Source organism: Oenanthe melanoleuca, chromosome 5 (assembly GCF_029582105.1).
Source record: "Oenanthe melanoleuca isolate GR-GAL-2019-014 chromosome 5, OMel1.0, whole genome shotgun sequence".
Lineage (NCBI taxonomy): Eukaryota > Metazoa > Chordata > Aves > Passeriformes > Muscicapidae > Oenanthe > Oenanthe melanoleuca.
In genome coordinates, this window is record NC_079339.1 from 54,345,974 (window position 1) to 54,371,104 (window position 25,131).

The 25,131-nt window shown below is 43.4% G+C and overlaps 1 protein-coding gene and 1 long non-coding RNA gene across 7 annotated transcripts in view; one reads left to right on the plus strand and one right to left on the minus strand.

Annotated features, from left to right (window-relative positions):
• Positions 1–14,996: 14,996 nt before the first annotated feature.
• LOC130253501 (uncharacterized) lies at positions 14,997–25,025 on the minus strand. Its single transcript, XR_008840566.1, has 2 exons — positions 24,926–25,025; positions 14,997–24,067 (listed from the first exon to the last, which is right to left on the minus strand). It is a non-coding gene; the product is annotated as an uncharacterized LOC130253501 (long non-coding RNA).
• PPP2R5E (protein phosphatase 2 regulatory subunit B'epsilon) overlaps positions 20,146–25,131 on the plus strand; it is a 78,216-nt gene continuing 73,230 nt past the window's right edge. For 2 of the 6 annotated variants that reach the window (XM_056492113.1, XM_056492114.1), the window contains exons 1-2: positions 20,250–20,293; positions 22,070–22,167. In XM_056492113.1, the coding sequence (XP_056348088.1) occupies positions 22,070–22,167 (98 nt within the window). In that variant the 5' untranslated portion in view covers positions 20,250–20,293. Of the gene's footprint in view, positions 22,168–25,131 lie in introns of all 6 variants that reach the window. The other 4 variants (XM_056492108.1, XM_056492109.1, XM_056492110.1 and 1 more) reach the window with 3 other exon arrangements.

The window sequence follows — 25,131 nt, forward strand, 5'->3', positions numbered from 1 at the left end:
GTACAGTGTATAACTTGCTTTTTAGATGTTTACCCACTCTTTTCCTGGTATCTTGACACATTCAATGGAGTAAAGTCGTTGGGTCTGTCTCATGCTTGATTTCTTGAAGACAGGTTTGTGTGCACGTAGAGAAATGCAGAGAGGGAGCTTGTGGTTGCCTCCACTTGCTTTCAAGTGTCTGCTGAGTGAAATTCCAGTGTGCTGTGCCAGCTGCCTCTGAATTAAAGCAGCAGAGGTTGGAGTTCTGGGACTGAAGAGTTTGCAGTATGCAACCTGTGCCTGTTATCTTGTTTCTGGATTAGATGGATATTGATTTGTTCTGTATCAGTCACAGCTGAAGCCATGATTTTCCCTGGGAAGCTGATTTCTCCCTTTTACGTGCATAGCAGAAATAGCAGTGGAAGGGAAAAAATGTGTGTCTGTATCTTAAAATTCTGCAAAGGCACAGCTGCTGTCACGAGACTGAGGCTTGTGTTGCCTCTGAAAATACTCAATTTTGTTGTTTCTCTTTTTGTTTTGTGTTGACTTAATTTCAGGTTAATACCCATAAAATAAATATAGATAGAATCCACATGTGAACAAGTAATTAGCACTGCTTGGTTCTGTAAGCTGCAGACACTATTTCATAGACCACAGAGCACAGGTAGGATCCATGTGTGATCACATAAATAATAATAGATTAAAAATCAGGTTAATTTGTCCAACAATAGTTAGTCTCTTAGGTTAATTTTGACATCTCCAAGTTGGCTTCAGCATTGGTAAGAAACTCTGAATCATGGAATCACAGAATGGTTTGGGTTGGAAGGGATCTTTAAAGGCCATTTAGTCCAACCCTCCTACAAGGAGAAGGGACATCTTCAATTCAACCAGGTCGCTCAGAGCTCCATCCAACCTGACCTTGAATGTTTCCAGGGATGGGGCATCCACCACCTCTCTGGGCAGCCTGTGCCAGTGTTCTACCACCCTCATTGTAAAAAATGTCTTCCTTATATATAATCTGAATCTACCCTCTCAGTTCTCTTGTTCCATCCCATCAGAGTCTGCTAAAACGTTTGTCCCCATCTTTTCCATAGGCTCCCTTCAGGATGGAAGGACTGCAGTAAGGTCTGACCAGAGCCTTCTCTTCTCCAGGCTGCACACCTCCAGCTCTCAGCCTGTGTTCACAGCAGAGGTGCTCCAGCCCTCTGAGCATCTCTGTGGCCCCCTTTGAACCATCTCCTGTGCTGGGATCCAGAGCTGGATGCAGCACTGCAGGTGGGCTCTCAGCAGAGGGGCAGGATGCCCTGGCCCTGCTGCCCATGCTGCTGGGAATGCAGCCCAGGATGGGCTTTGCTTTCTGGGCTGCAAGCACACACTGCCAGCCCCTGGCCAGCCTCTCCCGCAGCACTGAGTCCTTCTTGGCAGGGCTGCTCTAGATCCCTTCATCTCCAGCCTGGATTGGTACCAAGTGCTGCCCTGACCCAGCTGCAGCACCAGCACTTGGTCTTGTTCAGCCTCATGAGATTCCTATGGTTCCCCTTCTTGAGCTTGTGCAGGTCCCTCTGGATGGCATCTCATCCTTCAGGGGTGTCAGCAGCACCACTGGACTTGGTGTCATCTGCTGATCTGCTGAGGCTGCACTCAATCCCACTGTCTGTGCCATTGATTAAACAGGGCTGGTCCCAGTACAGACCCCTGAGGGACCCCCTGACCTCCATCTGGACACTGAGCTGTTGACCATTACCCTCTGGATGTGACCATCCAGGCATTCCTCATCCACCCAAGAGCCCATCACCAAATCCATCTCTCTCCAATTCAGAAGGATGCAGCAGGGGACTGTGTCAAAGGCCTTGCAGGAGTCCAGATCTGACCTTTATAAAAGTTACGTAATTGAAGTTGTGTGCAAGTAGCTTTTGGAAATCATCACTGTGTGAATTGTTTAACCCCAGGGGAAGCTTTAATTCCGGAAGCAGTATCAGGTTTGTTCCAGTAAATGAAAATAGAAATCCAGATAGACTACTTAAATGCAAAAAACAATCTCTGTCTTTATTCAGAGTTTATAGTAAACCTGTTGTACGGTGTATCTGAGCAGCAGGAGATTATCCTGCTGTAAACACATGAAAATTAACTTACTTGCATTTGGCACATCCTGAAATTTACTCTTTGTTTCTTTTTCTTTTCTCTGTAATTAAAGTGCAGTACTTGCACACTCAGTTTTTCAAGTAAAAGACATTCAGGATGACATCCCATAGTCTGTGGATAACTTAATCAATTACTTGAGTGTAGGATTTTACCCACACCTTGAGAAATTATTTGACAAGTGTAAAGTTGTGAATTCATTTCTGAGTGGAATTTATTTAGCCAGTTGCCAGCCATAAGCTGTTCTGTGGCCAGACTGTATATGGCACATGTCCTGTGTATTCAAAGTGCATATCTGCATTCAAATATCCCTCAGCAGAGAAGCTGATAGAGTAAAAGGTTTCAAAGACATGAAATGCTGTTCCAAATGACAGCTTTCTCTGGGCTCCTGCCATGCTGTGGCTCTGTAGGTCAGAGTGTTGTGTGAAGCAATGCATTTTGTCATGGGAAGTGCTGATTTTGGCCCCAGATCCTGGGGCTGCATCTTTATCCTGTGTTTTACAGGATCCTGGGCTGGTTGGGGTTGGAAGGGACCTCTGGGTATCATCTGGTCCAACCCCCTGCTGGAGCAGGTTCACCTGGAGCAGGTTGCACAGGGTTGTGTTCAGGCAGGGTTTGAATATCTGCAGGGAAAGAGACTCCACGACTCTGGGCAGCCTGGGCAGTGCTCTGCCACCCTCACAATAAACAAATTTTTCCTCATATTCAGATAGAATGTTCTGTGCATCAAGTTCTGCCCATTTCCCCTTGTCCTGTCACTGAAAAGACTGGTCCCATCCTCTTGGCACTCACCCTTAGATATTTGTGTTTTGGGGAAAGGCTCCCTTCTTTCAGGAGGGCATTGGGTATGGATACATTTAATTGCAGTGTCAATTCATTAACAAAGCTTTTGTACTCCTAAAGGAATTTGCCCATCTCCTAAAGCTTGTTTGCATTTTCCATGGTTAGTTTGGAGTTTTTTTTCTCCACTCCTTCAAAATGGTCTTCTTTTGTTTGGCTTCTTGTTCTCTTTTTGGACGGGGTAGTGGCGAGTTGTGTTAGCACCTGTTTTTCTGAGGAGATGAGTCCTGTTCCTTTCCTCTGGGAGCTCTGCTGCCCTGTGCATGGGCTGCTGGACTCTGCACTTCCACACCACCCAGAAGGAGGAAAGCAGAAGGGGAGGTTGGTCCCAGCTGAGCCTCCGACAGGGCATCTCTCCAGGGAAACTCTTGATAAGGAGCTGGACCTTCTGAAATACATGTAAGAGCTTACTCTTGAGCTTGGTGTAAGCAGGGTAGGACCTCAAATAAATTATGCAAGACATAAACACCCTTTAAGCATAAAAGCCTGTTCCTGTTTGTCTGTGAGATGAGGTTTGTCTGTGAGATTGTCTGTGTGATTTGGCAGTGAAGTGTGTGAGAGGCAGTGAAGGTGTTCACAGCCAGGGCTGGGTGTTCTTCACTTGCAGGAGCAGTGAGCAGAGCCACTGGTTGAGCCACTCTTGCTCTCCCTGCTCTGCAGGAACCAATGGATTTGGGGATCCCAAATACCATGAAAAAAGGAGGGCAGGAGCTGGTGTGAACATACAGCTCCCTGGTTCCTTATCAGAGTTATTTACTGATAATCTGTCAACCAATTCTGAGGATGTTTGATAACTTTTTGGTTTTTGTTTCCTTTTTCTGCACCAGTTTGTGACCTGGCACAGGTATGTTGGCTAAGGGGAGAGGGGTTACCTGCAGTTACTGCCACTGCAGGTGTGGCCTCAGTTCCTGGCAGGGTGTTCTATTCTGTCCTGCTGGGATTTCTACACATGTGTTTCTTCCAGCCTTCCTCCTTGTGCCTTTGGATACTTTGATATCTGTATTTTGAAAGTTATCTACTTTTTTGGAAATAGAAAGTCAGCAAATACTATTCTGTATACTCTTCCTGCAATGTTGGCACCAGTATTTTAAGGGACTAGATTACATTTTCAATAGAAATTTCAGTCTTACTCTCTTGTACCCTGACTAAAGATTTGATGGGGCTCCAATCCCATAAAGGTGGTACTTGAGCAGCCTGGGGATGCAGGAACTCAGAACTGGCAGTGAGAAGTGCTGGGAGGAGTTTAGGAGAGCTCTCAGTGCTGATTTGAAATGATAATTTGGAAAAGTGTCCTAAAAGTGGGGGAAAAAAGAAAGTCCAATAACTCAAAATACCCAGTAGGGCACTGAGGGACTGTTACATCCCAGGTAATATATTTGGTATTAGTCATTTGGAGAGCATGTTAGATAAAAGCTGAAGCAGTTTTAGAGAGTCCAGTTTTCTGGGTGTTTTTAATACAGAAATTCTGGATTTTTAAAGGAATTGAATGCCTGCAAGCACAATGTAAGCCAGCCCTTGCTACTTCAGGTCCAAATCAAAAAATACTGAATACACACATAGCAGGCCAAACAGCTGGAAGTGGCTCCCTTAACTTTTACAGTGACTTCTGGAGAGCAATGCCCATGGACCAAGCACAGTTGTTCTGGTTCATGTCTTTGATTTCAGTAATGCAGATACATGAAAAATGAAGGCAGAAAAATGAAAAAAGAAAGACAGACTGATATGTCTTGGAAAAACTGAGGCTGACACACTTTTCTATTGGGAACTCTGACTGATACATGGAGATCTTAAAGGTTCTTTTAAAAGTTTTTCACTCAGACATATAGAGAATGCAGAGTGCAGTGTTTCCTAACAGTAATTTGGGCATCATTTGAAGAAAGAAGGCTCAGGGCTCACTCTAGGAATGATCTGGGTGAACTGTCTCAGTTTAGGATTGATAAATGAGGGATCAGAACAAATAGGGAGATGTTCCTTGGATCAATTAGAATGGTAGTTGTGCTTCACACCTCAAAACCAAAGACTGGCTGAGACAACCACTGGACAACCTAGTGTTTATTGGAAAGGAATAAGCACTTTAGAAAACAATCTTGTTTTGATAAATGAAGACACATAATGCTGTGTGGGTCAGGAGGATACCTTGAGATAGCAACCCATCAACATGGCAGTAATAAAGATCTTGTATAGCTATCTAGATGTGGTATTAAGCCACAGGTAGATTAAATCATTGTTGGAATTAATTCCTTTAGTTGGGTTGAATTTATGGAGTCCTAGCTGTTGCAAACAGGAGAAAGTCTGAAGGCAACTCAGGAATGTAGTAATAGGAGCACACAGGCATCCCACCACATGCCAAGGAACGAATAGTGGTGCTTTGTTAAAACATTTTGGCTAAAATAAGCCCAAATCCTTATTTATTCTTAATAGTGTTATTATTTTAACATTTCTGTTGTGGTTTATTGCCAGGATGCCTAGACAGTGAGTGAGCTGTAACTCAGCTGCTCTGAGCGAGCTCAGGGCCATGTGCAGGGGCTGAGAGCTGCTCTTCCCTCTCTTGTCCCACCTGCCAGCCAGGACACTCCTGTTTCCCAGCTTTCACCTTGCTTTTGTTTCAGATGTTCTAAGCCAGCAGGTTTAGTCTACTTCATAGAAGAATTTGGTCCCATTTATTTTCCAAACTGTTAGAATGCCCCAGGACTGCATTTAAACGAGACATAGCTGAAGTATTTGTGGTTTCTTACAGGGGTGTGTATTAGACTCATTTGCTGATTTATTATTAGACACATTTAATAGATTTACTAGCATGGCAAAGTTAGCACGTGGAGAATTACCTATTTATGCATTAATACAGCAATTTTAACTGCCTTGTCAATACTATTTAAATACACACACACACAAAAAAATTCCTGAGGCTTGATTATAGTTGACAATTTTGTAGGTGGGGGTGTTTTTAGAGAGTTTTGTTGATATCAGCAACAATTCCAAAAAGCTCCATAGTATCTTGTAAATGAAGAGCCAGTGTTTTCCAGATGGCTCTATAAATAAATTTGGTAGATGCAGGAATAAGTGAAGGTATTTCAAGAGCTCCAGGCGTGTTTTTGCACATAGTGCTATGGTGAGCTAATAGAGGAAATGAACTTCCTTTTGTTTGCAGAATACAAAACCCCTCCAGTTCTCAACGCTTGTTCCACCCCAGGGGCAAGTTCAGCCCCGGCGCAGCTTTTCCGTGGGGATCCTGGGCTGCCACCTGTGCCACTGTCAGGAGCTCATGTGGGTGCAAACCAGAGCATTCTGCTGGGTCACAGCCAAGGGCTGGGAGAATAAATCCTGCACGTGTGGCTGGCCCAGAGGAGCAAGAGCTGAGAGCAGTTGCTGCTGTGTTCGTGTCTTCCCATTCTTCTCCCTATTGTTTTAAAGATCTTTAACTTCCTGTGCAATCTGGTGTCATCTTACTACAAAAATACTTGAGACAGCAGAATCCAGGGAGCCAAGAAGGCCAATGGCACCTGGTCTTTGTCAGGGCAGTGATTGTCTCCCTGTGCTGGGCACTGGTGATGCCACAGCTCAAACCTTGTGTCCAGTTCTGGCCCCTCACTGCGAGAAAGACACTGAGGGGCTGGAGTGAGTCTGGAGAAGGGAACAGAGCTGGGGAAGGGTCTGGAGCAGAAGTCTGGTGAGGAGCAGCTGAGGGAGCTGGGGGTGTTTAACCTGGAGAAAAGGGGAAACATCACTCTCCACAGTCCTGACAGGAGGGTGCAGCCAGGTGGGGATCAGGCTCTGCTCCCAGGGAACAAGGAATAGGAGAAGACGAAATGGCCTCAAACCAGACCAGGGGAGAGTTAGATTGGATGTTAAAAAAATTCTTCAGAGAAAAGGTTGTCAAGCATCAGAACAGGCAGTCCAGGGCAGTGGGGGAGTCACCATTCCTGGAGGGATTTAGGTGTGGATGTGGCACTTGGGGCATGGTTTAGTGGTGGCCTTGGCAGTGCTGAGTTGGTGGTTGGACTCAATGATCTCAGAGCTCTCTTCCAGCCATAACGATTCTGTGGTTCTGGGATCTCTAAGAACCTCCTGTTCCCTGCCTTGCTCTTCTTGATCTCACTTTCTGTTCTTTAGCAAAGGTGAACTTGACAATTACCAGGAAAATCCCAACTCCCTGTCTCATGACACAAGCACCAAGAAACAGGAAACATGCTATTTTAAAAGAAATATTTTTAATCCCAAAATGCAGGAATGTTACTAAGTGCTCTAAGAGCACTCTCTTGCTTCCTGACATTTTGGGCCATGGGGTTCATGCAGAATATTGGAAGAGGGGTGGGAAGTGCAGGGCACTGTGCCCACCTGTCCTGCTACCTGTTGGAATGTGCAGAGGGATCAGGTGTGAGCACCCCTGCACCCTGAGAGGCACTTTGCTCCACTTTTTGGAGCTTGGAATCACTTATGAATGCAAACAGCTATCAGAAAGGTTTTAATATGGTTGATATTAAAGCAACTATGTTAAGTGGAATAGTCTAAATATATACTTGGAATAATAAACTGCTGCTAATCTCCTGGAAGAAAAAGGTCCTCTGTCACTCAAAGATTATTTTTCCCAGATTTTAGACAGGATTTAAGCTGGGTTCCCCCCCGCCACTCTCCACTATCTCCAGTATAACAAAAATAAACTGGCTCATTTTTAAAGTTATCTTACATAGTTATGCCCAAGGAATGAAATTAAAACCCCTAAACTTTAGAGCCAAATTGGAATCTAGGTCTCTAAAAGCACAGATTTTTTTAATATAAAAAATACACATTTTGTTCCATCAGTAGGTTTAATTACTATATATTTCATGAGCAGAATGGTCTTGAAACCTGCTGATAAATATTGTATCAGCTTTTAGAAAATGGTACAAAGCAGCATCTCTCTTTAGCTTCCTTAGGAAAGCCTTCTCTGAGTGCCACTTTTTTCTGTCATGTTCCCAGCTGTTCATGGTGTTCACTGTGACCAGCAGGGCCCAAGGTTTTCCTGCATGGATAAACAGCTCTGCACATGCTGTACATGGTGTTTTGTGGATAAACAGTGGATTGTCCTGCCAGAGAGCTTGTCCTTCAAGTCTCTCAAACAGGGAGTGGATGTTGTATTTTTCATTTTAGAGAGGGAAAGTGAGGCAAAAGCCTCCCCAGCTGCATGTAAGAAATCTGTGCCAGATCAGAATTAAGAACTCCTGCCTCTCTTCCATTCCTCTGCTCCACAAGGCTGCTGCTGCTGCTTTGGCCTCTTGTGGAGTTCATAATCTCATCATCAGGGATAATTTAGTTTGTTAATTCAAAGATTTGGAACTTGGGCTCTGGAACCCCAGAGGACAAAGAGACAAAGGACAGCTGATGTACTGAAGGAATAAACCACTTAAGGAAGGGGAAATCGATGAGAACAGCAGCAAGGCAAGTCACAGCCACCAAAATAGAAACCCCCAACCTTTCCCCAGCCCAAATTTCTGTCAAGCTGTTGCAGACTAGGTGGCAGGGAGGTGGATGAACACGATGTTAAAGAATTCTTGAAAGAGAATAAAGCAATGGCTTGGTGGTTTCCTGAGAGCCCCTGGGGAGAGTGAGGAGGGGCAGCAGGGGAGAGAGCAGGAAAATGTTCATTTGGAAGTCAGACAAAGAGGTGATAAAACTCCTCCTAGATGTGTATCAGGCAGGAGCAAGACAGGTGCAACCCGTGTGGCCTGTCCTGTGCTCCATCAATGCTAAACTGCAAACTCCAGGGCTGCTGAAGGGATGGCAAGGGCTCTGAGGCCCCAGAGTCCTGTTTCCCTGAAGCAGAAAGCCTCAGAGGGATTGTTTGGCTCCAAAATGTGCTGGAGATGCAGCGAGGCTCCTGTTGGTGTGAGGCTGCAGGGCACTGACAGATCATGATGAGCCTTCCAAAAACCCAAATGTTTGGAGAGAGGAGGAAGAGTCAGGACTGCTGTGACTGAGATGTGCAAGAGGAGCTCGGTGCAGTGTTTGGGAACCAGCTGAGCTGTCACCCTGGTGTTTTATGATGATGCCCTGCAACATGATCTCTGTTTACATTTTAATAGATCCATTTAGCAAACGCAGTGCTGGGATTGCTGCCAGCTCTGTTTTCCTTGCTAATGAGCATGAGGGGAAGGGAAACACAGGCAGGGAACCTCTTGTGCCAGTCCAGCAGGAGCTGACCCTGGGGATGGAGGCAGTCAGGCTGGAGTTTGTGCTTAGCCTAACTCCTCTCCCTGAGCAAGGACTTGTTCCAATCTCTGCCCTCTGGAAAGTCCAGGCTGTGGTCCTCTGCAGCCTCAAGATAAAGATGATACATACATGTATGGCAGTAAATCAGCCTTTTGGTGTTCTGTTTTGTATGTCTTGTCCTTAAAGAGCTGGATGGGATTTCTGTTTTGATGGCTGTGACTTGCCTTGCTGCTGTTGTCATCTCTTTCCTCTTCCTTAAGTGGTTTATTCCCTCAGTACATTTGTGTGCTCCTTGTCTTTCTGTCTTCTGGGGTTCCAGAGCCCAAGCTTCAAATCTTTGAATTAACAAACTAAATTGTCCCTGGTGATGAGATTATGAACTCCACAAGAGGCCAAAGCAGCAGCAGCAGCCTTGTGGAGCAGAGGAATGGAAGAGAGGCAGGAGTTCTTGAATCTCATCAGTTCTGGCACAGTTTTCTGGGGGTGATATGAAGAGATGGTGTGAGATGAGAGATCTTGGGGCACACAGGGGCTGTTGCCTTCTGTCCTCTGCTGCAGTGACCTGACTTGCCTGCTGTGTTCCTGTGTGGGTTTTAGAAATTGTGGGAGCTCTAAACACCACACACTTGGGATACAGCATGATGTGTGTGCAGGAGCCTGTCTGTGCTTGGTGCCATTGTGCATGATGTAGGAAGAGAGATAAACCAAGTCTGTTCATTCACTTTAGTTTGAAAAACCCCTGGATCTCTGTGTTTGCTTACCAACACTTTAGCAGTGTTGTATTTACTGCCCTAAGGGCACTGACAATTCCTTTAAAATCATCATTCTTGGAAACCAGGACAGGTCTGGGATGGCTGAGCATTCACAGCCTCCACCATGGGAAGGCTGAAGATGTTTTTTGTGCTGTGCTGGCTCTGGCTGGGATGGAGTTAATGATGCCCAGAGTTTCCCTCACAGGGCTGTGCTGTGTATTGGGAGCTGGGAAGGTGTTGATAAATAACACATCAGTGTTGTGGCTGCTGCTGCCCAGCACTCCTCAGCATCAAGCTGCCTCTCCAGCATCCTCCCCTCACCAGGAGGCTGCAGGACAAGGATTTGGGAGGGGACACAGCCAGGACAGCTGACCCCAGCTGACCAAAGGGATGTTTCAAACCATTTGAAGCCTGGTCATCAATAAAAGCTGAGACTGGGGAAAGAGGGAGGGCATTCCATCCTTACAGCTGCTCCATGCTGAAGCACTTCCCAGGAAGTGGCTGGATCTTGCCTGCTGGTGGGAAGTAGGGAATAAATATTGGTTTTCCTTTGCTTCCATGCATGGTCTTTGCTTTTGCTTTATTTAACTGCCTTTATTGTGACCCAAGAGGTTTTTTCCATCTTAATTCCCCTTGTCCCCATCCTGCTGAAGGTCAGGACTCACAGAGTGGCTTGGTGGGCACCTGGCTTCAGCCCACTACAAGGAATTGTCCTTTCTCTAGGTGCTTTAACTCAAATACAGTATTTAATACAGCCTGTGTGCCACTGAGATCTATTTACATGTGAGAAACATCCAGACTTAAGCATGTTTAAAATTTCTTTTGCAACAGAGGCTTCTGTGAAGACATCACAATTAGTAGCAAAATTAATTAACAGCCAAGACTATAAGTATCTAATCCTGCCACAGATCTGTGAGAACTGCTGAATTCAGGTTTGGTGGGATGACTACCAGGGTGGGATGCCTAAACTCATCAGTATTTTCCTTGCAGAGATCATAATGTACAGGGGAAAAAAAGCAACCCCCAAAAGTACAAGCCTGGCTCCAGGACCTGCTCTCCACTGACCCTGCAGTCCTTCCCCTCTCCTGGGCTGGGAAACCACAGGAGAGAATACAGAAGGTTTCAAGATGCTGCTTATTTTGTTTGAAACAGCCTGTGAGCACTGTAGACTCTGATCTTCAGTTTGCATATAAGAATAAATTCAGTAATGAGAATATTTATTACAGTAATCAACATGTGACAGGATGAATGCCTGGGAGCAAAATTGGATATAATTCCCATTAGAAATAAGGTACATTATAATGGCAGAGGCCAAAATTAACCATTCAGCAACCTGCCTACACCATACAAGACCATAGCACAGGAAATACTAAAATTAAGATTTCCTTCACAAGAGATGACAACTCATTTACTAAAGCATCACAAATATTTTCATACTCATATATGCTCTCATATATTTCATATATTTGAGTATATTTTCATATAATTACAAAATTTTCTCCTTTTTTTCTTCCTCAAAATAATTTCCCTGAGAAAATGCAAAATGGATCTTTCAACTCTTTAGCCAGGAGTATTAACTTTCATTGAATTCTTCTCCCTGCTTTCCCTCCCAATTAAGAAATTGTCCCTCTTGTTAATTCAGACTAATAATTCTCTGAAAGGATCATGCCATCCATATTCCCATAAATTTTTGGGGTTTTTTTTCTGTTTGTTTAGCTCAGGTGTATCATTTATCAATTTTCAGGAAAACGCTGCAATAATTTGGTGCATCCTGGAACATGGGAATGACCAGAAGCCACTAAAGGACAATATAGGGAACAGTTCTGTCATTCATAGAATTATGCCTAAATACCCTGAAAGTTTTTAACTGTGGAAGAACTGTTAAAGAACAAAAAAGTTACACGAGAAAAAGATCCTGAGGAAGAAAGAAAAGCAATAAGCAATTCACAGGAGTAGAATGAGGAGATGGGAGAAACTTGCCTGATAAATTGTGTTTTGTGAGGCTTTGGGTTTTATAGTCTCATACATGTGTGTTTGACCATGGTATTTTTAGCCCAATTTCCTCATAGGTTAAAAGCTGCAAAGAATTGTTCTGGTTAAGCTGAAAAGAATGGAGAAATGTGTGGCATTTCTAGAGGAGAGGTATTCTTCACTTACTCGGAGGGTTTGAGACTTCTGCTTGCAACATGATTGGCCCTGGTTCATCTCTCTTGTTTATATTTTGAATTTTCAAGTCACATACTGAATTATGCCAAGTGACAGAAGGGAAAATGTCTATGTGAAGCAGAGTCATGCCCCCACAAGGAATTGGCTTCCTTGGCACATCAGTGTTTTCAGGCACTGGTGACCCTCTGAGTGAGAAATGGGAGAGAGGAATGATGAGCCAGATTTCCAGACAGGCACACACAATTAAACACATTTGAATGTGCCTTATTTGTGCTCATAGGGAGTTATTTGTATTTCTCTTCTCAACAGCTTGAGCCTACTATTACCTTCTTTAATAGCTCCACAGGGTCACTGCCCTCCTCAAGGGCCTGATGAGCTGGACCTTGCTGTCCCCCTGGGGGCAGTGCTGGAAACTGACTGGGTAGAAGAGATTTTGGGCAGTGGAAGGCACACACAGCAGTCACAGGGGGAGAACCCTGAGCTGGATGTGGGATATGCATAGGGTGTGGGATCTGTGTATGAATGTGGAGCAGGAAGGTGAGAGGCTTAGTGTCCACCAAAGGCTTCTGGCTGAGGTTGTTTTAGGCTGTGACTGATCAGGATTTTCACAAGAAGCTTCTCTCCCACTTAAAATCTGCAACGCTGTGCACATGGCCCCTTGCTTCTGATTATAGCAAACATCAATAGAAATGGAATCAATTGAATGGTTTGGGTTGGAATGTAACTGAAATCATCTCATTCCTACCCAATGCCATGGGCAGACACCTTCCACCAGACCAGGCTGCTCAAAGCCACATCCAACCTGGCCTTAAACATGGTCAGGGATGGGGCAGATTCTCTGGGCAACCTGTGCCATGGCCCCACCACCCTCACAGTAAAGATATTTTTACTAATATCCAAACTAAACCTACTCTCACTTTGAAGCCATTCCCCCTTGTCCTGTCACTCTTGTAAAGAATCCCTCCCCATCTTTCTTGTAGGCTCCCTTCAGGTACTTACACTTGATTCCAGCTCTCTCGTTGAGGAATAAGTGATTTTGATGCTTCCTTTGACCATGGGTATCATTCATGACAATTTTATTCAAGACCATTTGTGCCAGAACCATAACATTTTTTAGAGGTGGAAAAGTATTAAGAAAAATTTCTTCACTGAAAGGGTTGACAGCCATTGGAACAGGCTGCCCAGGAAAGTGGTAGAGTCACCATCCCTGGAAATGTTCAAAAAAGGTGTAATGTGGCACTTGGGGACATGGTTTAATGGTGGGCTTGGCATTGCTGGATTAGTGGTTGGAATCAATGATCTTAGAGGGCTTTTCCAACCAAAATAATTCTATGACTTTGTCTCATTTTGCATTGTTTATACTGTTGCCTCTCTTCCCAGATGCACAACCACGTGGCTCACTGCAGCAGGCAAAATGGTTCACAGATGCTTTTGTTGAGTTTGAAAAAAGTGAAAAAGCCCAAGAGCCACTGCTCTGGTAAAAAACTGTAAGAAAAAGGACAAGAAATAGATACAGCTTTGTGGTTCAAACTTTATTTACAAACACCTTTGAATGGGTCAGTACAACCAGTTGTAAATCTTTCTTCCTGATTAAAGAATCAAATCAAGAAATACTGCAATTTGCAAAATATACTAAATTATTGGCAGAGTTCCATGGCTGCAGGTTATCCACCTGATTTCAGTGTCCATCTTTCTGTGGCTGGGATACATGATAAAATAAAGCAAATGGAAACTCCTCTCTATATAAAGGGAAATGTTGAGAGGTTGCTTTTTTCTGTAATATTGATTTTTCTGAGCATAACCTTTTGTAAAAAAAAAAAATGTCAAGGAAGTCTTTGGCTGACTACCCCAGTCAATGACACTTAGTCCCATTAGTGGGGAAAAAGTCAGAACCATCTAGGGAGTGTCTCTTCAAGTACAGAAGCAGCTGTTAAAAGACAGGATCAACAATCTCATCTCTTACTCCAACTAGTCAGAGGTTTTGACCAACAGTGTAATGGGCTTAACAGTTAGTGAAAAAAACCCCAATGAATTGTAAGAGAAATTGGAAGTGTGAATAACTTTGATTTAGGAAATAATGAAGACTGTTTTGGACTGTGACTAGCCTACTGAATCCTTAATGGAAATATGCACTCCAGAGCCACTGGGAGCTTTCTACATTGGTGTGATGGAGGAAAATATCCCATGATACACATTAACTGTGTATTGGGTTTGCATGACCAGAGAGATTCTGGATGATGTAGGATAGTTAATGCTAGCCTAGCTTGCACACAGACATTTTTATAATCAGTGTATTTGGAGGAGAAACATCAGAAACTTTGTAATTCTTTAGAATTACTTCCTGCACTTGATGATCTTGGAGGTATTTTCCAGCCCTAATGATTCTATGATTCTGAACAAATGGCAGCATTTTTAGGGCCTCTGAATGCAGCAGAACAGATGTGTAGCCCATTGAAGATCATCCATGCAAAGAAATCAGTGCACAAGTTGTAGAAGAATGCAGGTGTTCTTTCAAAAGCCTTCTTTGATGCTAAATACTCCAACATGAGATGGGAAGTGGGCACAAATGGCTGAGACAGAGCCTATTGCTCAGTGGAGAAAAATTTTAACCAAGAAAAGATGAACCCCCTCCTAAACTGCCCTTTCCTCATGACACAACATTCTCAACAGACCTAGCAGAGGTTATTTGCCTGGACTTGCAGCCCAAATAACTCCTCTGTTGCCTCCTTCTGGGAGAAAAAATGAGTGATAATGGGTCCCTGGACACACCACACATATGCAGGGTCAGGTTTCAAGCTGAGAAAAGTTGCCCAGAGAAGAGTTGCCCCATCCCTGGTCAGGGCCAGGTGGGATGATCCTTGGAGCAACCTGGTCTATTGAAAGTGTCCTGTCCACAGCAGGGGGTGGAATGAGATGATCTTGGAGGTCTCTTCCAGCCCAAACCATTCCACAATTCTGTGATTCCTGCTAATTCACCTGGACACTGAAGTGCCCCTGATTCCACACCTGGGGTTAAGCACAGACATGTCAGGGTAGTGCTGCTGCAGGGAACCAGGGTAAGGACATTTATCTCTGTCCCCTGAGTGTTACCTGAGGCAGAGAAAATACACATCACTTCCTGCAGATCCTACAAGGATTCTCAGCAGGGACTGGCTCTGAGCATCAAGGAAACCCAGGCATTCAAAAAAAACACCATTTATCTCCACAAGGTTCTTAATCACAGAGAGAAAAAATAAACACACACAGATTCTAACAAATACACAATGAACTTTTAAGCTTGGTGTTTAAAGACTTGCATGTGGAAGCTGTTACCAATCCACCTGCTACTTTGGCTGGCTCAACCCTGCTGTACATCCATCCCAAAAATCAAGACGAGCTGAGCAATGGAGAGTCACCATGTAGGACTGATTTGGGCTAAATAGCTTTGTGGCTGGATGCATGTTCCCACCTTCTGGAAGTATACTGGGTTTGGATTCCAGAAATAAGTCTGCTGCATGGGAAATGTGATCCATGCTATTGCACACAGTTTGCCGAAGCAGCAGCCATCTGCTGGGGTTTAGAAAAGGCTGAGGAACACAGGATGTTTGCTTTCACTCAGATGTGCTGTGGATGTGCCTTGTGTGAGCAGACTTGTCACAATCCTAATAAAACAACTGGGACATCACACTCGAGAGGAAAGCTTGCCTTATGGGGTAAAATTAAACTTGAGCAAGATAGAAAGCACTACAAATAACACATGCACACATGCATATACATAATCATTTAAGTAAAGGTCAGCAGAAAACAGGCCAGACAGAAATTCCAAGCAAATGCAGCACTAACTTTGAGACTGAATTAAATGCTTTCCGAGGTGTTTTATGGAAACTACTCCCAAGAGAAAAAAAATCCACAAAAGGTTAGATAAGGAATGGTCCAGTTGCAAAATAAACCTACATGGCAAAATTACGAGATGAGATTAATTCAGATAAAGTCTCCCACGGGGGATTTGGGATTACTGACAGAACTGAAACGTGGGTGTGGATTCACAGTGGATTCTCAAGACTTCCGAAGACGAGACAGAGGCATTCCCTTATCACTGGCAGTGATCACCCAGGCCACGAGACTCGAGAGGGAGCTGGGCTCAGGTGTCTGCAGCTGCAGGAAAATGTCATCCACAAGGAGGGTAAGTCCATGCTGCTGTGAATGTGAGCCACAAAGGGGAACCATTCCCATGGGAGCAGAGATGTGAGCAGCATTCTGCAAATGCAGCAGGAGAATGAACCCGAGCAGGAACCAAAGATGCAGATGGAGATGCTGGCAAACAGCATGAGCAGCAGCTAAGGTTGTTTTTGCCAACAAGGGAAAAAGTTAAGTATAGTAAATCAAACAAAATTAAACATGCAGCAACAATGGATGCCCCACTTTTCTCTGCAAACGTCTTTTACCCATTTTTCCCCAGGAGGTAATGAGGATTTTTGCAAATCTCTGTCAAAAGCAAACAGCCTTGCTTATATTTCTGTATAATGGCTTAAATAAGTGGAGAATATTTCAGGTGGAAAATATTTTTGCAACTAAAATAAAAAATTCTGCATATGTGGCATTGAGGTTGAAATCCCTGTAGATGATCACCAGCAGGACTAATACTGGTATTTTTTGTGAACAAACCATTTGAATGGGTTGATAGGCACTGTATGAAAGCTTTGGTGAGTATATTTGTCAGAATTCTGTCAATTTGTCAAAAGCAAAGCAATGAGGGAACTGGGGACAAGTTAAATTGCTTACACAGATGTATCAAACCAGTTTGCTGAGTTGCAATGCTACCAGGAATTCTGAAAAAAGTCTCCAAAGTGTTGTGTATCAGAATGGTAGTGTGCAACTTCTGTAACATCCCAAAGAGCAATTGCTGGATCATGCTGGGAGAAGGCATGAGGTGGGTTTCAGTGGGGGTGGAATTACATTTGATGTGATCAGAACAGTTTGAATATGATGGAATGAAATTCTGGATCAAAACCAGTGTGCTTTGGAGTAAAGTTTCGTAACTCAGAAAGGATGCTTTACGTAGAAGATGAAAAAAAAATCTATTTTCACATTTTCCAGGATGTGACTTACATAATATTTTAAGATTCTGAATGAAGCTGCAGTGAGTTTTCAAGAAGGAACACAATATGAATTTGACCTAGGTGTAAATCAGAGAAAAGACAAAAAATTACGTTTTAAAATTGAACTCAAGCAGGCACTGAACAACATTTCCCTGGAGTATCTCACACTCATGCATCAAGACAGTGATAAAATTTCAAGAACAAAGACTCTACAAAGATTATGGAACTAAAAAATGTCTCAACAGCCTATCATTAAAAGCCAGTAATTGCAAGAAACTAATTATTCTAAAACAAACTTGCTGGAAAGTGCTTGTCTGAAGGGCTCTCATTAGCCATTTTACTAAAAGCTTTCACTATTAGAATTTCAGTGCCTGGTGTACTTTTGATGGACTTTAACACAGGAAGTACAGGGGCACACCTATAGAATTGCAGTTAGAAATGAATCTGCTCTAAGGCAGGAGGTCACCTAGAAAGGCACATATTAGAACTAAACATGACTCAGAAGCACACAACTCTCTAAAATATTTCTTTATTTATTTGTATTTGAGCTGAAATGGCTCAAGTGGGAGCTACAATTTCTTTGGATGTACTAAATACAGCTTAAGACAAATTTTCCAGAGGTGTCCTCTGGTGCTACTTGGTGCCCCAGCAAACTGTGGTTTTAACTTCTCCTTGCTTCTTAAAAAGGAAAATCTCAACTCTGTTTTTGATCAGCTCTCACTCAAGTCTTGGCTATTGATTCTTGCTATAAATTCTTCCAGGTCTCACCTGACACTGAATAACATTGAAAATTCCCTAAGTATGGGGATGGCACAGCATGTCAAAGAAGCCACTCAATAATGATAATATGTCAAATATTGTCACATCACAGATTTTATATTGGCTCCAATTCTTCTGTATTTACTGAGTTATCTTAACCTAAATCTGGTGTCTAGACTTGTGTAGAGCAGACTTTTAAAGCTGATAGTGGTGCATTTTTATTGAGTATTTAGATAGGCTTCTCCATCTATTAGTATGTTGTATGTGTCATGTACATTGCAACTAAAGCAGCCCACTAAAATATGAGGGTAATTGAATCTCCCCAGTGTCCTTGAGCATCTGGTTTTCAAAATTTTGCTTTATTGAACCTGTTCAAACCTTATGCCTCCCTAACAGGATGAGGAAGCTTGCAATATTCCATCTTGCCAGATAACATAAGAACAAAAAATAGAAAGCAGTTTTGATAAATAACTCACTCATTCACCTGTCTCCCTTCCACTGAAGATCTTGACAAACCTCTGTCAAATTCAGCATGAAGCTTTTTTAATTCTAAGATAAAGATTACCAGTGTGTGAATCCTCTCCTTCTGAGGGAATTGTACCAAGCCATCTTATTTCTTGGCTTTTTCTAAATTACACACAGAGTTAGAAATAAGGAAGGATGCACCATGGATTTGTACAGTGGTGCATTTCCTGCTTATTTGCTATTCTTTTCCTAACCTTGGCATCCTCATCTCTTTAGGCCATCAAGTATGGGAGAGGCTTTAATGCCATTCCTTCTCACTGTTTCCTAAAAATCAGTCCTATCAGAGTGTTCCTTTAAAGTGACACATCCTCATCTCTTCAAGTTTTTGAACTTCCAGTGCTTGCACAGAAGAACACCAGTTTTGTTCTTGTTCCAGTTATCTATTTTTGTGTGGTCTGCTTAGTCATGAGATTATTTAGGTGTTTCTTTGCTATTTTCCATCTCAATCTAATGAATTTATGCCTTTTTCTAGGATTTATAGCTTTTGGATTTCAACTCCTGTTCCTGTCTCACACAAAGTCCTTTCTTAGTGATCCTTTATAGGGTGTCTGAAATTCCTGTACAGTGTCATGACAGAACTGCATCATCCTAATTCATGTAATTTTCTCAGTGGCAAAATTATCCTATTTGTTTACCTGACAGTGGATCTCAGAAGACTCTAGAAAATACTCCTATTACCTTTATTTTTCTATCCTTCCTATTTTGGCAATATACCTACATATCCATTATTCATCCCTACTGCAAAATCTGGAACCCATTAAGACTTGTATTTTAAACTTAAATGCTGATAGACCCCCTTCTTTACAATGAAGAGCTGAGCCACTGACTATAGAACACTTTCATTTGCTGTGACTTGAAAATTTAAAGAGTATCCAATAGGTTAAAGCTGTACCACTAAATCAGGTTAAAAAAATACAACATGAATACTTGCCTGTTCTCTTTTTTACAACAAAGAGAATGAGATCTCTCTGTCTCAGCCTACTCCATCCTCTCTGCACTTGTGGAAAAATCTGAGTTTTTTCAATTCTGCAATGGAGAGATGCACCAAGCATCCCTTGGGAGGGAACTGGTGATGCTCAGAGGAGATTGGGAACTGCTACAGTTCACACTTTCTGGGCACCTTCACCACACCTACACAGAGGTATTTTACTCATTTGTTCTTCCCAGGGTGATGTTGTAAGTAGGAAGCTGGGCCTCAGTAGAAGGTGCTTACAGGAAGAGGATGGTTTTATGGCAGTTTATATATTGGTTTGTAACACATTAAATGCAGAAATACCTGAGGAGACAGAACCAAGGAATGGTTTGGGTTGAAAGACCTGAAAGATCATCCCATTCAACCCACTGCCATGGGCAGGGGCACCTCCCACCAGACCAGGTTGCTCCAAGCCCATCCAACCTGGCTTTGAACATTCCCAGGGATGGGGCAGCCACAGCTGCTCTGGCAACCTGTGCCAGCACCCTCACAGTAAAGAACGTTTTTGTAATACATAATCTAAACCTATTCTCTTTCAGTTTGAAGCCATTCCTCCTTGTCCTGTCAGTGTATGCTCCTCAAAAAAAAAATCCTATTCCATCCTTCTTGTAGGCTCCCTTCAGGTACTTGAAGGAGACATGATGACAAAGCAAAGAGCACAAGCCAAGCTCATTTCACTTGAGACTCAGACATCCCCCAGTGGCACAGGGGACCACACCACACAGGTGGTGGCTGCTTCCAGGCAGTTTCAGGTGCCAGAGGCTGTCCTGTGGGTGCTGCCCTGTGCCTGGGGCAGCACCAGAACCTTCTGAGGCAGTTGTAGGTGACAGTTGGGGCAGGCAGGGACAGTTGGGGAGGGGAGTTGGCCCAGCAGTGCAGCACAAAGCCCCAGGAAGGTAAGAGATAAACAGGCAGCAAAGGAAAGGGAACAAAAAAAATTCAGAAAACTTGGCTTAAAGGAGTGCCTGGGGCCTGGAGGCAAGTTAAGATGCTGGGGGAGGGGAACAAAGGAGGAACAAACCCAGGAATTGGGGAATAAGTGAGAGCAGTGCTGTGCTGGAGGAGACAGCTAGCCAGCTGCCAAGGCCAGCAAGCTCCTGCTTATCTTGCCATGTTGACTACAGAAACAGACTTCAAATGACGCAGTGTCTATAAACAGAGAGGAAGAATTAGTTCCCATTATGGTAGTTGTGTCTATGACCCTAAAATGCTTACCCCACACCCAGCAGGAATTCATTTCCTGAGGGCCTGACAGTGCCATGGCACAGCTGATATGAGTGGGAGCAGGAGGAAGGAGTAACCAGCACTTGCTTGTTATTAGGGAAACTTGGTATGGCAATTGCAAACACTGCCTAAAAGCCACACCATTCCTCCCCAAAACCAAAAACATGAATCAGGAGTCAACTACAGAGTAAACAGACTTAAGTAGAATTCTTTCTTGTTACAGGTGAATTGGATTCAAAAGTAAATAAAAAAAGTCTCAGATTGTGCCCTTTCAATCACAGTGATGGATCAGGACTGTTACTTTGATGCAGGCTCCACAATGTTCATTTTTGTTAAAAGATGTATCAGAAAAGCCTTGCTCACATGCTGATTTGCCTCTTCAAACAGCTCTGCTGCTTCCTCCATCACTTTCTCTGGCTGGTCTTTTTCCTGATGGTTTGAATAATTAGTTCTCTGGGGAGACCAAGTCTTTTCTTGCTTCCTAGTATTGGAACAGGGAATATATGGACTAATCCCATGGTACACTGGTAATGCTCCTTTTGACATATAGGAGATCATTTATGGAGCATTATGTGACCCTTCCTGTAGACAAATAGATGCCACATGTGCCAGGTGAAACAAGCTCCAGCTAGATCCATTTATGTTTATCACTCAGTACAGCAGGACTTCCACAGTGGTATCTCTGCAGCAATCCTGTTTGATAAGCTGCTCTGCAAAGAGCAGAATGCCAATGTGGATGAAAGCTCCTGTATTCCTGCCTGGGTGGCCATAACAGATGGTCTATAGTGGAACTCCAGTCACACAAAAAAACGTGAAGTGCCACGAATCTGAGTCACTGGTACAAAAATCTCTGTTATGAAGGGCTCTTGACTGCTGTTCTGACTGTCTGGGTGCTAAGGAGCAGAGCTGAACTGGTGAGGATCCGGCCCTAAAAATTCCTTTCCACCTATTTTTAAAAAGCCCTTTTGTAAGAGAGTGAGGTAGTTTAAGTTTTAAAAAGAATAGGTTTGTCTTGCACCTTTGATAGCAATGGAAAGACACTGATCAAAAGGATTTATTATTGCTTGTAGATCTCCAGGAAGTGCTGCATGTACTGAATGTGCACTCATTTTCATATATATGCCCACACACTTGTATGGGAGATGTTGGTCATGTGAACTTTTATCTGAGGAAATTTAGCTTTTATCCTTGCAAACTGGTATTACATGTATTTATACAAACACATACATAAACATGTACAGATACACATCTGCTGTAAAACAGGTTTAAAACACCTCTAAGTACTCAGTATTCAATCTCTGCTTGGGATTCATGTAATAATTTTGAAAGTAGCAATTTTTACAAAATACAAGCTAAACAGAGAATAGAAGGACAAGTAACAGTACCCCTTTGAAACATCAGCAGTTTTACATTCATACCTTATGTTGTGTTCTGAAATCTCATCACAGATGAGGACTTCACAGATTAAAGTAGAAAAAAGAAAGCGACCAGGAGATAAATGGGAAGCCTACTGTGTAAAATCTGATGGCCACATGATAAAAAAAAGGTAAGATTTCTGTTTATTCCCTGCTAAAGCCTGTATTTTTTCTGGAATTGTTACTGTCCAAACATCACCTGATATAAAACATATCATAATAATGCTTTACACAGCCAAAATGGACCAAAGAGACCACATGATGACCATCTAAGAAATGAATTAGCTGAATGCATTATTTGCCAGCTTGCTCAGCTGTACTGAAAAACTAATTCTGTAGTCATTATACAAAGTCACAATGAAGAGTAAAAAACATCTGTGTGCACTGGACAGTAGACATGGAAAGCACTGTTGATTTTTATCTCTTCTATGGCAGTTATTTTAATAGATACCCACATCACAGGCTTCAGTTTTAGATTTTTGGTGTTTTACAAAGATGGATTCATCTCATATTAGGAAAACTGAAGTACAATCATGTCAAATGCCTTGCTGAACTGCACCTGAAGTGCCAGTATAGCCATCAGGCTGTGCTAGAACCTCCCTTCTGCACAGTGTGCTGCCAGCAAATTTATGAGCTGCTCATTGCACTGTTCACATCAAAGGCAGCACACAGGACAGTGAACAGAACTGAGGAATTCTGAGCTAACAGTATTAAGCACATGGAACAGCAAAACATACAAATACAGGTTCTGTCCCTCACTAATGGGATATTACACTGTTTTTAAAATATACCAATATTTTATCTTATATTGGTATAACTCTGACCACATTCTTTGTCACCCACCCTTGTTTGCATTTAGATTATTTTAGCTGGTTTAGTCTAAGCAAATTTAAAGTTTTAAATACCTCCAAATGTGTATACAAATCACTCTTCTAAATTTAGAGTTACACAACCCTTCTGTAACTATGGCACAGTTCAATCTTAGTTTTGCTTTTTTAAATACAATTCTTCTGAGAAGTGCAATCGATTTACAGAGGATGACAAATTCTACAGTTCTCTGACTTAACATCACGTGGAATTTCATTTTAAAAGATGTCTTGACTGCTTGATTATAAAATAAAAATGAAGGCACAGCATAAGAGCTGTTGCAGGAAATAATTTCTCAAGCAGCATTACTGTCTACTTGAGGGAGAAATACCTGGCTTGAGAGGTCAGCAGAAATGGATGCGGGGGTAAAACAGGTCAGCAAGATTGTGAATAGATCAGACTGACTCAAAAGCATTTGTACTGGATGTGTAAACAGGAATGGGGTCTGTGACAGGCAGGACAGCAGATGCTGGCATTGTTGAGGCCTTAATTTTAGTAAAGTCTAGTCTTGGGTGCTACAGTTCAAAAAAAAGATGTGAATGATTTTTGAGACAACACAAGGAGAAGACATAAGCATCTTAAGAGATTTAAAACTGTGCCACACCAGAAAGGATTGAAAGGAAGTGAAATTGCTTTGCCTATAGGCAAAAAAAAAAAAAAAAAGGGGAGACATACCTTGAGATATAAAGAGGCATTTTGAGAGATGAGAGGCAAAACTGCTCACATCCATTACAGTTACACTTCAGTTACAGCGGTTATGAGTTTTTAAATAGTGTTCCAGGTTCCTCAAGGAGAGCTGGACCAGGGAACTGGCTGAAAATTAACAGTTTTGCAAGTAGTTTGACAACAGCTTAAATGACTTTAAGCCAAGTCTGACACAGTCTCGCTTCCTCCGTTATGCCAAAAGCTGAGTCAGGAAGCTGAGTAGGACAACAACTAGATACCCTTCTCAGGGTTAGTAGTGTTGAGAGGATTCAGTACCTGCACAAACAGGAGGGATGTGACTGACCCACCAAATCAACCAGCTTTTAAACTGCCTTTGAGTTAATTTCCTAAAAAAAAGACTGTATGTCAAGAGGGTTTTGGTCATATCAACACAGGAGGGCTGCTCCTCATAGACGTCAACTTTTTTTCCTGCCAGAAATACAGATGAAACGGTGGAGCCTGTTTTAAAACATAACGTTTATATTAACACCATTATGGAATCACACAATGTGTAAAACACAATGAGTCCAGCCTATGACTGACTGAACACCACCTTGTCAACCAGACCATGGCACATCCAGTCTTTTCTTAAACACCTCCAGAGACAGAAACTCCACCAATCTCCCTGGGCAGCCCATTCCAATGTCTAATCACCCTTCCTGTACAGAAAGCCTTTCTCATGTCAAACCTAAACCTCCCCTGGCTCAGCAGGGATGTTCCCTGACATCCCCTACTGTGTCGCTTCTGTCACTTTTAGTCTGAAAGAGACTGAACCCCGGCTACAGCCTCCTTTCAGAGAGCTACAGAGCACTAAAATCACCCCTGTGCCTCCTCTTTTCCAGATGAACATCCCCAGCTCCCCCAGCTGCTCCTCACAGGATTTGTGTGCTACAGACCCTTGTCCAGCTTCGCTACCCTGTAGCCATTAGATGTATTTTGGAAAACCCCCAACAGAAACAAACAAACAAACAAACAAACAAACCAGAACCATCAAACATCAAGCCATCGGGTAGATAAATTGAAACAAAATTTAGGATATTTAACCATGCTATCTACAAGCAGTCGTTGTGCTGATCCCTGGTACCAAGCATATATAAATATACCTGGGAGCAAAAAAACAAACAAACGAAAAAGTGATGCAGATCACACAGTGGGCTAAGAAACCCAAGGGTGCAGAGCTGCAGCAGAGTGAGGGGCGCAGCCGCTGCTTGCCAAAGCAGGGACCTGCCGGGCCGGTTCCTCCGGCCGCTCCCGGCGCGGCCCCTCGCCCGCACCCGCCCGGGAAGCGGCTCCGCGCCCCCCGAGAGGGGCTTTTACCTCAGCCTGAGCGCGGTTCCCCCTCAGCAGCGCCGGGTTTTACTGCTCGGCCGACGGGCCCGCCGCTCGGTGCGAGCGATGCGAGGGCTGCCGGGGGAGGGGGCGGCCCTTTCCCGGCGCTCCCGGCGGCCAAGGCGGCTCCGGGCGCCACTGAGGCGGCGCGTCCCGGCGGCGGCTCCGGTGGGCGGTCGGGGGCGGTCCGCGGG